The sequence below is a fragment of the Equus przewalskii genome, chromosome 21 (genome assembly GCF_037783145.1).
Source record: "Equus przewalskii isolate Varuska chromosome 21, EquPr2, whole genome shotgun sequence".
In the NCBI taxonomy this organism is placed as follows: domain Eukaryota; kingdom Metazoa; phylum Chordata; class Mammalia; order Perissodactyla; family Equidae; genus Equus; species Equus przewalskii.
This window is the reverse complement of record NC_091851.1, coordinates 49,553,808-49,568,647: the sequence shown is the minus strand read 5'-3', so window position 1 is coordinate 49,568,647 and position 14,840 is coordinate 49,553,808. Positions and strand designations below refer to the sequence as shown.

Sequence of the window (14,840 nt, the reverse complement as noted above, 5' to 3'; positions counted from 1 at the left end):
GTTGGTATTTCCTTCTGGGCACCTGGTGAAGGGGCTCACTGAGACCCTGTTCCTGTCCCGACTCACCAAGAAACCAGAGGCCATTTTGGAGCCAATTTTTATTGTACTTGTTGCTTCGCCGCTGGACACAGCAGAAACGCCCGCTGCGTGATATATACATATACACATATGTACACACACGGAGATACACCCACTGCCCACACCGACAGCACAGACGAGCCAATCGTGCTTGTAAGGACAGTAAAAATGTAGCGTTTGCCAATTCCACAGGAGGATGATTCACAACCAAAATAACAAAAACAGGCAAGTCCTGCGTCCCATAGCTCAGCATACAGAGAAAGGAATGAGATTCAGTCACTTTTTTCATATCCCTCACAACCCATCCCCTGGGAGGATGTGCTGAGAGCCAGGCAAGGATGGATGGGACCCCAAGTTCTGCCCACGCATCGCCCGGTCCCGCAGCAAGAGCCCGTGTGCGGCGCCATCCTGCTCATTGCTCTCACGCCAGGTGCCAGGGAGGCCCCTTGGCCTCCCAGACCACCAGCTGCCCCAGTGGGTGTTCCTCCAGCATGAGCTCACCTGGAACAACCCGCAGTTAGGACATGCAGGAATGATCCTAGCAGGGCCTTTCCCTGAGCAGGAGCCTTGTGGCCAAGCCCAGAGGCCCACAGAGTGGAGACGCCACCTGCTCCAACCATAGCACGCACCTGGCTTCTTACTCTAACAGGTTCTAGCAGGTGCTGGCTGCAGTGACTGACAGAGAACTAGGAAGGCTCACACGCTGAGCGGTAAGACCTAAAGCAGTCTGAAAACATAATAAAGCCAAAGGAAGACGAGAGAAGACCACGTCACCCAGAAACAGAAATCTACACACCAGTGCTCCCATCAGATGCCTGGCATTCCTCTCTCACACTTCCTGCTTGCCGCCAGACACTGCTCTGGGTGCCTGTGGGGCAAGCACTGCCCTTTGTGAAATGGGATAGGCTCCGGTGTGCACTGACCCCAGCACTTCTCTGGCCACTCACATTAGATGACACCAGCACTGGCCACACATGACCCCGGGCCTGGGCAACCCTAGAGTGAGGGCCGAGGTGCTCCTGTCACTGCTACAGGAGGCAGAGGGTCATCCCCAACTTAGCACACAAACGGGGGTGTCCCTCCAGACTCAACCCCTCTGCTCACCAGGGAAACAGACAGACCACCAAGAAAAAGGGAAATGTGTCCAGGGCATCCCTGTCCTGCATCAAGACAGGGGCCTGGAAGGGCGGGCAGTAAAGCCCTGGAAGGGGCTCTACCTCTGAATCACAAAGGGGAGAAGCCTTTGGGTCAGGGGGAAGCCTGAGGTCACATCTGGCTCCTGAGTGCCCAGCCTGGTGCACTCTTCACCATCACCTTGAGGATTACCATCACTGTCAGGACTTTAGTTTTTACAAATTCTACAAGAGACTGGGTCCAACGACTTCCAGACCTGCCTCTTTTCCAGGCCACCCCGGGCCTCCAGGGGAGCTTCGTGTTTCTAGGAAGTGATCCATAAGATTCTGTAACTGACACTCACTTTGACACCCGTGGCGAGCCCAGAGCTGCAGGGGTCCCCTGAAGACCCCACAGAGGGGCCTGGCTGGGCTGAGGCCAGGCCCCTGTGACACCACAGCCACCACAGAAGGGGTGGCTTTCTACCTTAAGTCTAAGCTTTGAACTTGGTTCTTGGCCATTCTGGGGAGAAACTACTCACTTCCTCTTTCCAGAGACATCACAAAGGTGACTGCGGCCTGCCTCTCAGGCTGAACCCTTGCTGCTGTCTGGGACTGGCACAGATCACCCATTGTCTTGCCTCCTCCCTTGTTCCACGCTGAGTCAAACGACGAATTTCTTATCCTTTTATGAGAGATCTGATTTTAGCAAGTTATTTCTGATTTAATATCATAGTGTGTATCTTCCATCTCACTGAACATCTGCATGATCATTTTAATGAGAAAAAAACAAAGCAAAAGGGGACCAAAAAACTGCCCAAGGACCTGGTGCTGGCCTGCACGAGAGGTCGGCTGGGGGTCCTGGCACTGAAGTGGCTCTGCCAGAGCCGGCCAGGGGCCTTCATATCAGCACGGCTTTCCAGGAGACGCATACTCTGCCTGATACTGCTGTTCCTTCCAGACACTTCCTAGCCAACACGAACCTACTCTCTGCACGGCCCTCGGGGGCAGGCAAGGGCGGCGGGGGAGCTGGGGCCGTGCGTCAGCAGACGGTTGGGGAAAACAGTGGGCTTTGGGAATATGTTCTGGTCTGTCTGAGCCAGAGAAGGGCCACTCATGCAGCCTTCCCCTCCTCGTTCTTCATCCCTCCTGGAAGTTCAGGAGACTCCCAGCAACAGCCGTCAGGGTTGCTCTGCAGAAACCAGGCCCATCTGAGCCACATGGCTCTCCTGCCGCAGGTCCAGCAGGGCACAGCGTAACCCATGTTTCCTCAGTCCCTCTCAGCGGGGCACCACCCACAAGGTCTGGGACACTGACAAGAAAGACTGACTTCCCACAATTCACAAAAGATGCGGCTTGAGACAGAGGTGAAGGAGCTTTCTCGCTGCTGGCTAACAAGCCAAAGGGCACAGGGTTCCCTGGGACTGACCCTCCAAGGCCACAGTGTGCCTTCGGTCAACATGGCCCTTCTTCCAGGAACCCAACGCCTCCAGCTTTGCCTGAACCATCGACGGCTGGCCAAAGGGGGCAGGTGAAGGGAGGCGGGTGGGTGGGGCTCTGGGCAGCAGAGAGAGGAGGGCTGCGCTCACTGTGCGTGCTTCGGGCTGTGCCGCCACGTGCCACCAGTGACCTGGACTCTCAGCCCCTCTGGCTACGCTAACTGGGCCGCTGCTGCCATGTGTGGTTCTTAGAGATCCAAAAAGGGTTATAAAGAGGCCAGGGGGGCCTGAAGGAATGTGGAGGAGGAGGCAGGGAGGGGAGGGGACTGCTGGAATGTGGCCTGGCAGCCCAGCCTGTGGCCTGGGGGGTGCGGGACAGAGGAAACCCAACCCCACCCCTGGCAAGGGAACACACTAGAAGGACAGGAGGCTCAGGTCTGTGCAACACGGAGACCCAGGCTGGACACAGGCATAGAATGTGGTCTCGGGACCAGGGCGCTCCTGCATTTCCCACAACAAACTCGCCCGCAGGAGAAACCCTGCCACAAGGCGCAGCAAGCAGGGCCAGACCCTGCAAACTGTCCTCGACACGAACACCACGGAAATGCCAGTGGCACTGGCACTGGGAGGATGTGCCTGCTCCTTCCCAGCAGGGGAGTCCGGAGGCCCTGCCTGCGGCCACACAGCAGGCGAGACAGAGCGGGACCAGGCTCCGCAGCTCCCACCAGGCAGCACCCGCCTCTGTGCCCACAAGCGCAGGGGAACGGGGGAGCCCCTCCGGCCTGGCCAGGAGGCACCACGCAGCTGTGGCCCATCCCCTGCGCCACCTGACCGAGAGCCCGAGGGGCCCCACCGTCCGGCTGATGCGGTCACGCAGCACACATCCACAACACAGACACGGAACAGAACCCCAGACATGCTATTAAAAAAGGAAAAACAGAAGAAGACCGTAGCTAAACTGCTTTAAATACTGCATGCTACGCACTTCATGGATCAGGGATCGACGGATGGGCGGGCACAGAGGCGGGAGGGGCCTCAGCGCGGCCGTGGCAGGTCGGCGGCTGCCCTTCCTCCTGGCCAGAGCGGCTCCCCTCATCTCTGTGACACAGTTCATGATTCTAAGGTGGAAGCGGCCGGGTGCTGATTTATCCTCTAATCGCAGCTTCTTCTGAACTTAATTGAACCCATCGGTGTGGTAGCTGGGGTGGGAGTCGGCCGTGAGCTGAGTGGTCTCTGTGGCAGATGCTGGCTGGATGACAATTGGCGTGTCCGTGGCCTCTGAAAAGCAAGCACACGCATGCTCACTGTAGGGACAGCAGCCTTGACACCAGGTCTCACGAACAACCATGCGGCCCCCCAGCAACACCGTCCTTGTGTAACAACGCTCGGTCGCCTGGCCGCTGCTCTACTGGGGTCAGAGGTCGTAGGACAAGTGCTCGAAGGAGAGAGGCTATCTGCTGACCTCCGCCCGACACAACCTTCCTCAGTCGCCTTAGGTCACCGCCAGCCCTTGGCCCCTCCCCAGCTACTTGGTCCCTTGGAACTACGGCTACCACAGTTCGCGGGTGGGGACAGCCTCTGCGTCTGCTTTTACCTCAAGTGTCCACGTTCACACCTCAACAGTCCCAGCTGCCACCACAAACACTCCCGGCACAGTGTCAGTGCCCTCCTGTTTGACAAGACAGGTTGACACCATTCAGGGCCCGTTCTGGCTCTGCCCCACGCACACACCAGGGCCTGGGGCCGGCACTCACCCCTCTCATCAGACTGCAGCTGTGCCTCCAGGTCCTCAGGGGACACGTAGAACTCGGTCTCCTCGCCCTCGGGCGCCTTGGGCTTGCACTTGCCGCAGCAGCAGTTGAAGCAGCAGCACAGGCAGCAGCAGCAGTAGCAGCACGTGAGGAGGCCACAGAAGACAAAGAGGGCCTGGGGCAGAGAACAGGAGCACTGGCACCACGGTCTCCGGGGACCCCAAGACCCCAGTGGGCAACTGGTACTCACCCCAGCCCACCCACCGTGAGCCTGCGCTCGTGCAACAAGAGCGACAGGGTTCTCTTCCAGACCAAGAAGTATAAAGAAAGAACTTAAAACGGGAAGACAGGAGAGACAGAAAGAGATCAGTGGCTTAAAGAAAGGTAATTTTGAAGGTGGGAATGAGGGCTGACTAGTAAACAGCAAAGATGGGCTGCCCACACACGGCTCAGAGCCAAGGAATTAGTCACATGCTCTGACCTTACATGTGACAGAAGCTTTGAACGAATCAAGGAGAAGAAACATTAAAAAATCAAACAACTGAATGACATGTCCAAAGTTTCTTAAGTTAGAATTCAAACAAGTCTTCCCTAATAACAAAAAAAGACCTATCCACAGCATGATGAAAAAGTGTGTTTCCTCTCTCTTTTTAAGAATGCACAGTGATTCATGAAAGAAAATATGTTGCTGCCACTGGCTCCACACTGATCTTGCTCTGTGCACCCTGGCTCGCTGCAGGCGGGCTGCAAGCTAGCTACAAACAGCAGGCAACGGAAACTTTTCCCCATATTCACAGGGATGAGGAAAGACTGCCCTATGCCAAAACCATTTCTCAGGAGTGCAGGGGATCTGAGAAACGCGCGGACGCTGTGAGGTCTGAAACCATTTCTCAGGAATGCAGGGGATCTGAGAAACGCGCGGACGCTGTGAGGTCTGAAACCATTTCTCAGGAGTGCAGGGGATCTGAGAAACGCGCGGACACTGTGAGGTCTGAAACCATTTCTCAAGAGTGCAGGGGATCTGGGAAGCACGCGGACTCTGTGAGGTCTGAAACCATTTCTCAGGAGTGCAGGGGGTCTGAGAAACGCGCGGACGCTGTGAGGTCTGAAACCATTTCTCAGGAGTGCAGGGGATCTGAGAAACGCGCGGACGCTGTGAGGTCTGAAACCATTTCTCAGGAGTGCAGGGGGTCTGGGAAGCGCGCGGACGCTGTGAGGTCTGAAACCATTTCTCAGGAGTGCAGGGGATCTGGGAAGCGCGTGGACGCTGTGAGGCCTGCAGCCTGCCGGCGCGAGCCCGTCTCCGCTGCCGTCGAGCCGGCGGCCCTCACCTTGGCCCACCAACTGGACAGCACGAAGTAGGTGTTCACGTTCTCCTCCCCGAACTGCTCGGCCACGTAGAGCCCGAGCGAGCCGTACTTGTCGTAGATGTTCCTTTTTGTGGCGTCCGTCAGGATGGCGTGGGCGTTGTTGATCTCCTTAAACTTGTCTGCGGCCTCCGGGTTATCGGGGTTCTTATCAGGGTGGTATTTCAAGGCAAGTTTCCTGCAAACCAAAGCCATTTCCTGGTCTCGCGTCTCACCTTCACCACCGATGCAGGGCACAGAGGGAGAGATGCTGACCCATTTACCACCTCGCTTCCAACTTTCCTCCGAATTCAAGAACGTCAGGGTCAGGAGAAACGTACAGCCACTTCAGGGTGAGCCTCCCAGCCCCGCCCATCCACAGACAAGAGTCCCAAGGGGAGAGCTGGCCTGGCGGAGGGGCCGGCTTGTGCACAGCCTGCAAGGGCCCACTCCCGGTGACCATCACAGCACAACAGCAACCCTACCGCTGACCTCTAGCGGCCTAGTGGCCGAACTGCACGTGTGGCAGATGTGGTGAGCCAGGAGGGCGTGATGAAGGCATTTAATATTCGTGTAATAATTCTACTATGCTAAGAGCACACAAGACCACTCGAAGTGTCTGGATTAATGACAACATCTGTCTCTTACCGCTTACTCAAGACACTGTACGTAAGGGTTAAGGCCTTCGAGGTCAAGCAGAAGGCTAGAGCAGGGCGAGGACATGCTGCCGTCACTGTGTCAACGGCGTCCTGAGCCCCTTGCTCGGCAGGCTCAGACCTGCTTCCCTGTGAACTGTCTGCTCCAGAGCCAGCAGTTCGTGTTATCTCCAAAGTGCTGTTTTTTGTTGCCAAGAAAACACTAATATAACAATTTTAAGCTATAAGGGGACACACTACCCATACAAAGATGCAATGGAACTGTGACAGTTAAATACAGACTTGGCCAGGAAAACCCACATGCAGTGGTTCTTGGTAAATGCAGATCAAACCACACAGGTGCCAGAGTCCTGGGAGTCTGGCCTCTTACCGATAGGACTTTTTAATGTCATCCGAGGTTGCATTCTTGTCCAGCCCGAGAACATGGTACAGTGATTCTCCAGAGGTAGAGAGTGAGCGCTGTCTCTGATCTGCCATGGTAGGCTAATCTACAAGAAAATGCAAAGAAAACACAAAAAGTACAGATAAAAACTCCAAGCGCAGGGGCCGGCCCCATGGCCGAGTGGTTAGGTTCACATGCTCCACTTCAGTGGCCCAGGGTTTCACCGGTTGGAATCCTGGGCGCGGACATGGCACCACTCAACAGGCCATGCTGAGGGGGCATCCCACACGCCACAACTAGAAGGACCCACAACTAAAAATACACAACTCTGTACTGGGGAGATTTGGGGAGAAAAAGGAAAAATAAAATCTTAAAATCAAACAAAACAAAGCGCAGAGCTGACAGACTTTACTCCGTATGACTATTTTAAGCAAAAAATCACAAACTATTCCTGGGGGTCATAATGCCACAGAAAGAACACACTCAGCTATAGCAGAAAGGAGGGTGGAGTGGCCCCACAACGGGGGCAAAGGGCAAAGCCTCTAATTGAGTGTGGAGTGCTACAATGTCGCTACTCTAAGTAGACTGTAAAAAATTATGTTTACTGTAATCCCTAGAGCCACCTCTAAGTTAAAAAGTGAAAAGAAAAAGGAAAAGGAAACTCTTTGGACTAAAACCTCCAATTAAAGGAAGAGACTGTCAGAACGGATAAAAGTGCAGGACCCAAGAGCCTCAAAACCCACGGAGCCAGCACTGACAGGATTTAGGGAGAGGCAGACAGCTCCACAGAGACAGACCTTCAACTCCCCTTTCAGCAACCGACAGGAGAGACAAAACACCAGGAAACACAGTGATGATCTAAATAACGCTGTCAGTCACCACAGCCCAAGCAGCCTTTGTGCGACCCCGAGACCTGTGAGCACACGCTGTTCAAAGTCACCACGACACACACATGCTGGGCCTAAAACAAGTTCCAATCCCTCTCAATGGACCGCAGCCATACACAGTACGTTCCCTGACCTTAAGAGAATTAGAAACCCAGCAGTAAGTACCTAGAGAAACCTCAAGTATTTAATATTAAACAATACACTTCTAAATAACACGTAGCTCAGAGGAAAGTCACAAGGGAAATTAGAGAATATTTTGAATTAAATAATAACAAAATACAACACATTAATCAAGACCTAAGGTCCAAACCTCATGAAACTAGAAAACAACAAAGCCAAAAGAAACGGAAGGAAGGAAATAATACAGAGCAGAAAGCAACAGAATAGAAAACAGATAAACAATAGAAAAATTTAACAAAGCCAAAAGTTGGCTCTTTGAAAACAACAACAAAATTGATAAACAGGCCAGACTGATGAAGAAAGAAAGAAACAAACGAATCAGCCACATGAGGGATAAAAGAAAGAAGGGTTATCACTACAGACCCTACAGGTGTGAAAAGATAAAAAGAGAAGGTCACAGATAATTTTATCCCAAGAAATTAGATGACATGGACAGATGCTTTGAAAATTACAATTTACTAAAATTAACACAGGATCAAACAGAAAATCTGAATAGCCCTATATCCATTAATACAATTGAATCTGTAATAGAAAACTTTTCCAAAGACAATTCCAGGCCCAGATGGTTTTTCTACCAAATATTCAAGGAAGAAATGACATCAATCTTAGACAAACTTTTCCAAAAACAGAGGAGGGGCCTCTTCCCAACTTGTTTTGGAGGCCAGCACGACCCTGCCACCCAAACCTGACAAAGACATTACCAAAAAATCCTTCACAAACACAGATGCAAAAATCCTTAGCAAAACACTAGCAAACTGAATCCAACAATATACAAAAACTTATATACCTCATGTTCAAGTAGAAATTATGCCAGGAATGCAAGCTTGAGTTAACATTTCAAAATAAATCAATGTAATTCATTAGATTAAGAGGACAAATGAGATAAACCACATGATCATCTCAATAGATTCATAAAAGTATTTGGTAAAATTCAACACCAATTCATGATTTTAAAAACTGTCGGCATATTGAGAACAGAAGGGAACTTCCTCAGTCTGATAAAGGACCTGCAAACAAAACCCTACAACCGACATGCTTAGCAGTGAAATACTGAACACTTTTCTCTTAAGATTAAACATGACGAGGATGCCTGCTCTTATATCACTTCTACTCAACACTGTTTTAGGACCCTAAACACTGCAATAAGGAAAAAAATAAATAGAAAGACATAAAACTATCCCCATTCACAGATGACTTGGAAAACCCTAAAGGACCTACAAAAAAATGAGCAGAACTAGATCACAGGATACAAGTTTAATACTGAAAACAATCAACCGTATTTTTATTTTAGAGCAGTAAACAATTGGAAAATCTCATTATACATAAATTTCCTTCTCAGCAGCATCCAAAATTATTTAGGAGTAAAATCTAACAAGACATACAAGACCTCTACAATGACAACTACATATTGCTGAGAGAAATAAAAGGCAATCTAAAAAAATGGACATTTACCATGCTCATAGATTAGAAGACGCAGTATTGTTAAGATGTCAGTTCTCTCCAGATTGATCTATAGATTCGACACAATCTTAACTCTAATCCCAGCAGGCTTTTTTTGTAGAAATTTGCATGGAAATGCAACAGGTTTAGATTAGCCACAGCAACGTTAATAACAGGAACAAAGCTGGAGGATTTATCCAACCTGGTTCTAAGATGTACTGTAAACCTATGCTAATCAAGTCTGCTTGGTACTAGTGAACAGACAGACAGACCCACACTCACAGGCGAGCCACATGACAGGAGGAGATAGTCACATCACATACATCTGAAAAATAACTCATCCACAATCCATAAAGACCCCTCACACAACTCAATTATTAAGACAAATCAAATTTATAAAAATGGACAAAAGATTTGGACATTTCAAAAGACAAGATGGTCAATAGTACACGAAAAGATGCTCAACATCATTAGTCATTTAGAAATGCAAAATAAATGAGACACTACTACACATCTACTAGAACAGCTTACAATGCAAAGACAGACTATTTCACGTGTTGTAAGGACGTGCAGCAACGGACTCCCACCTATGCTGCAAATGGAAACTGGCACAATCCCTTTAGAAAAGTCTGATATACTTGAAAAAGTTAAACATACACTCACCAAATGACCCAGCAATTCTGCTGCTAGGCATGGTACTTACCTACAAGAAATGAAAACATATGTCCACACAAAGACTTACAGACGAAAGTTCATACAGCTATATTCACAATAGCCAAAATTTGGAACCAACTCAAATGTCCACCAACAGGTAAATGGATAACGCAACAATGGGATGCTGCTCAGCACAAAGGGAACGGGGCTGCCAGCACGCAACACGTGGTAACTCTCAAAGCATTTTGCTGAGTGAAGGGGCCAGACCTAAAAGAGAATGTGAGAGTCCCATATATGAAAGTCCAGAAAATGCAGAGTACTCTACAGAAGGCTGATTGACGGCTGCCTGAATGTGGGGCAGGAGGAGATGGATTACGAAGGGGCTCAAGGAAACTTAGGAAAACTGTTTAGCGCACACCTACCACAAGGTCTGGCTGTTCCACCCCTGGGTGATTATCCAAGAGAAAAGACTGCATATTTTCACATAAAAACCTGTGCACAAATGTTCACAGTGGCTGTGTCTGTAACAGCCCCAAACGGGAATCAACTCAGATGTCCTTCAACTGGATGACTAAAAGACCGTGGTACATATATACTGCGTAACACCACTCAGCAAAAACAAAACCAGTGATGCATGTAACAACTCGGATGAATCTCCAGGGAATTACACTGAGCAGATAAAAGCCAATCCCAAAAGCTTACATCCTTTATATAACATTTTTGAAATGGTAAAATGTTAGAAACGGCAGACAGACTGATGGTCACGGGTTAGGGAGGGGAGGGGAGCATGCCTCCACACGGGGTCCACGAGGGGCCCGTGGTACTGGCAACACTCAGGACCTTGATTCTGGCGGTGGAAATACAAACTCACACAGGTGATAAAAATGTAGAGAAGTTGAAACACACACACTTAAGGAAATGTAAAAATGGGGAAATCTGGGTAAGACGGGTGGATCATATCAACATCGGTACCCCAGTCATGATATGAACTACAGATCTACAAAGTATCAACAGGGGGAAACCAGGCAAAGAAAGGTGTTATTTCTTACATTATCTGAATTAAAACTGGAATTAACAGCTAATTGTTGGACCAATTCAAGGCTACCTGGTTGGTTTAGACCATTAAAATAACGTTTAACTAGAGATAACACAGCGTATTGGTACCAGCAGCAAAGGCCAGATCTAAACCAACCAGAAACCATAAAACACTGGAAGGAGAGACTTCAGATGTGATCTCGCCTAATTCCCTCACCTTACAGAAGATCAAAGGGAAGCCCAGAGACATGAAATGGTTTATCAAAATTTACACATAATTAGTAACAGGAGCAGGCCCGGACGCCCGCCTGACTATTTTTTTGAGGAAGATTAGCCCTGAGCTAACTTCTGCTGCCAATCCTCCTCTTTTTGCTGAGGAAGAATGGCCCTGAGCTAACATCTGCTGCCAATCCTCCTCTTTTTGCTGAGGAAGAATGGCCCTGAGCTAATGTCCATGCCCATTTTCCTCTACTTTACATGTGGGATGCCTACCACAGCATGGCTGCCAAGCGGTGCCACGTCCGCACCCGGGATCTGAACTGGCAAACCCCGGGCCGCTGAAGCAGAACATGCGCACTTAACCCCTGAGCCACCGGGCCGGCCCCAAGGCCCCGCCTAACTTTAAACTCAGGGATCGACTGCACTGAGAAACACCTGCTGGCCCACTCCCCACTTAAGGCTGACCACCAAGGAAGAGCTGTGTCATCAGCAACACAAAGGCGCGTGTCTACAGCTGCAGCCACCGCTCAGTTACAAACAGAATCAACTACCTGTCCAGTAAACACCTGCAGTGAGGTTCACAGTGATGCCCCTAAGAGGGGCTTCCGCCATCTCGCCACCATTTCTGCATCTGGCGAAGAGACCAGTGGATGGGCCAAAGCCCAGGAGTCACCCAGCTCCATCACTCACTTGCATCTAGTAACTACCTGGGGTCAACCATCTGAAAAACGAGGGGATGGACACAACTTCTAAACGCATTACTGATCTAACAATCTAGTCTGATTACAGGCTACTACTGAAAAATAAGTTGATGTATTCATAAGCACCAAAACTCAGAAGCAACCAAGATGTCTTCCAGTAGGTGGATGGATAAACGAACTGGGGTACACGCACACAACAGACTATGACTGAGTGGTGAGACAAAATGGGAGATCAAGCCATGAAAAGGCCATACACTGCATGATTCCAAGCATACAGCATTCTGGAAAAGGCACAAGTACGGGGACAGTAAAGAGATCAGTGACTACCAGGGGTTAGGGGAGAGGGAGTGGTGAAAAGGCAGAGCAGAGAGGGCTTTTAGGGGGATGAAACCCTTCTGCAAGATACCACACTGGTGGATGCGTGTCCTTGTACATTTGCCAAAACCCACAGAAGGCGCAACACCAAGATGAAACCTAATGTAAACTATGACTTTAGTTAATAAGGTATCAATACTGGATCATTAAGTGTAACAACATACCACAATACAAGATTTTCATAAGACCGGCAACTGTGGCGTTGGGGGGAAGAACACAGGAACTCTGGACATTCTGCTCAATTTTTCTATAAACCTAAAACAATTCTAAAAAAATAGTCTATCAATTAAAAAATAAAACACAAAAAATAGTTGATGATCCCAGAGGAAAAGGAGCAAACTTTCAAGTTTTGGTATCCTCAGAGATTGAAGGCTATTATTTCTATAAAATTAACATAAGCTGTGGAGGGGGCCAGCATGGTGGTTAAGTTCGTGTACTGTGCTTCAGTAGCCTGGGGTTCACAGGTTTGCATCCTGGGAGTGGAGCTACACACTCATCAAGCCACGCTGTGGCGGTGATCCACATACAAAACATAGAAGAAGACTGGCACAGCTGTTAGCTCAGGAACAATCTTCCTCACCAAAAAAAAAATAAAATAAGCTGCGGAGAAGAAGGAGCACACAAGGATGCGACGGTTCTTGGAAGTCACCACCTGAGCAGCAGAGCTGTAAACCAAGCAGATGGGCACAATAATGCACTGAAAAGGCTGAAGGCCGAAGCACAGAGAAGACACAGTGCAGGACGTATCTTAAGAGAACCAGCACAAAAAAAACAGAACAGATGAAAAAATCTGTTTAGCAGGAATTCAAAAGGCAAAGAATACAGCCAACTGAGACAAAAGTAAATTAGAAACAATAAATAAAACTAGAGCCGAAAGAAAACACACATGTGCAAACACGAGGCCCCATCAAGCCCGAAGGCCACACACAAACATCCTGCTCAAAACCAAGAACCTCCCAAAGCAAAACAACTTCAAATCATAAAGAGAAAAGATTTTCAGCCTAGAATTCTACTACCAACCAAGTTCTGGGTCAAGAGAATACATAAACGCAAAAGTCTAGAAGGACTGCTCATGCACTCTAAATGAAACATGAGGGGCTGCTTCAACAAAATGAGGAAGGAAATCACGAAAGCAGAAACATGTGACTAAAAAGGTGGTATGTGGGCATGCAGCAGCAGAAGGGCAGGCGGCAAGAGCCAAGAGGAGCCACTCACAACCCTGCGGGCGGCAGGCGCTTACACTCCTTCCCGTGCCTAATTACAACACACAATGCAAATGGTAAGATGACTCTCACAATGGAGAGGAGCGTGCAGGTGTGGATGGCCAGAATGTGCCAGGCCCCTCGACTCCCTCCAGGGACCCCTTGACTGCAGGACTGGGTTCCCTCACAGGGCAGTCCAAGGGGCCGCCACTGCCCTTGCCCCCACAGCCTCACGAGGCAGGAGCTACGGCAATGATACCACAGGGGAAGAGAGGGAAGCAGACAGGTGAAGTCAGGATGTGAACCCAAACCGAAGGGCACTGCCTCTTGGCATAGGGACACCAGGAAAGCCACCTTGTCCCCAAGCCTAAGGGATGGTGATGTGTTGCTGAGGGCAGAAAATAAAACAGGTCTCAGAGTCACCTGAGGGATTATGGGTTTCGGAATCAGGATGTGGGGATTCTAAGCCCAGTCCTGGAAGCTCCTTGCCGTGTAACCGGGATGAGCCCCACAGGGCTCAGTCTTCCTCACCTGCGGGGGGAACAAAGACATGAACCTCAGGGCTGGGCTGGCACAGAGCCAGCAGACCATGGGTAAGAAGCAGGCTTTTCACTGATGCTGATCAAGTAGCATGTTCTAGTCCACTCTCCATTACTAAGTATTTTATCCATTTACTCTGTAACAGAAGTACCACAGCATAGTCAGCTTTAACTACTACCCATTAAGTAATTTTTTTGGTCCTCAGGAACTGTTCCAGAAAACACAAATTTAACAAATTATTTTCTATTCTCAGTTACTCAGTGACTGCTAAATAGTTGGTTTCTAGACCCCATCCACAGCAAAATATCAATAATTAATACTTTTACGTCTGTTCTTTAAAAGTAATTGACTATATCTAAGTTACTACTAGATGTCTTAGACATAGTCAATTACTTACATTAAGTAGTCAGCTACTTAATGTGACTGAAGAGAATTTGCATTTTAACTTTTGCATTTTAAATTATGACTCAGGGGCAGGCCCCTCGGCTCAGTGGTTAAGTTTTCGCGCTACGCTGCAGCAGCCCAGGGTCTCACCGGTGTGGATCCTGGGCGCAGACACGGCACCGCTCGTCAGGCTATGCTGAGGTGGTGTCCCACATGCCACAACTAGAAGGACCCACAGCTTAAAAAATATACAATTATATACTGGGGGGATTTGGGGAGAAAAAGCAGGGGAAAAAAAAGAAGATTGGCAACAGTTGCTAGCTCAGGTGCCAATCTTAAAAAAAAAATTGATTCAAACCACTTGAAGTCAGTGAGTGTGCAAGACAGCACAGACATCACTGCAGCGAATGCCAAAACTTCCTCATCTCAGATAGAGCCAGCCTGAGAAAAATCAATAGA

At 49.3% G+C, this 14,840-nt stretch overlaps 1 protein-coding gene across 7 annotated transcripts in view; it reads right to left on the bottom strand.

Annotated features, from left to right (window-relative positions):
• Positions 1-83: 83 nt before the first annotated feature.
• Positions 84-14,840, bottom strand: part of DNAJC5 (DnaJ heat shock protein family (Hsp40) member C5) — a 39,239-nt gene continuing 24,482 nt past the window's right edge. For 3 of the 7 annotated variants that reach the window (XR_011530910.1, XR_011530911.1, XR_011530912.1), the window contains 5 exons: positions 6,753-6,870; positions 5,712-5,925; positions 4,384-4,555; positions 4,224-4,298; positions 84-3,907 (listed from right to left, as the gene is read on the bottom strand). Coding sequence is in view for 4 of the 7 variants with exons in the window: in XM_070588726.1 (XP_070444827.1) it covers positions 3,804-3,907; positions 4,384-4,555; positions 5,712-5,925; positions 6,753-6,859 (597 nt within the window). In the remaining 3 variants the exon portion in view is untranslated. Of the gene's footprint in view, positions 3,908-4,223; positions 4,299-4,383; positions 4,556-5,711; positions 5,926-6,752; positions 6,871-13,880; positions 13,989-14,840 lie in introns of all 7 variants that reach the window. The other 4 variants (XM_070588723.1, XM_070588725.1, XM_070588724.1 and 1 more) reach the window with 2 other exon arrangements.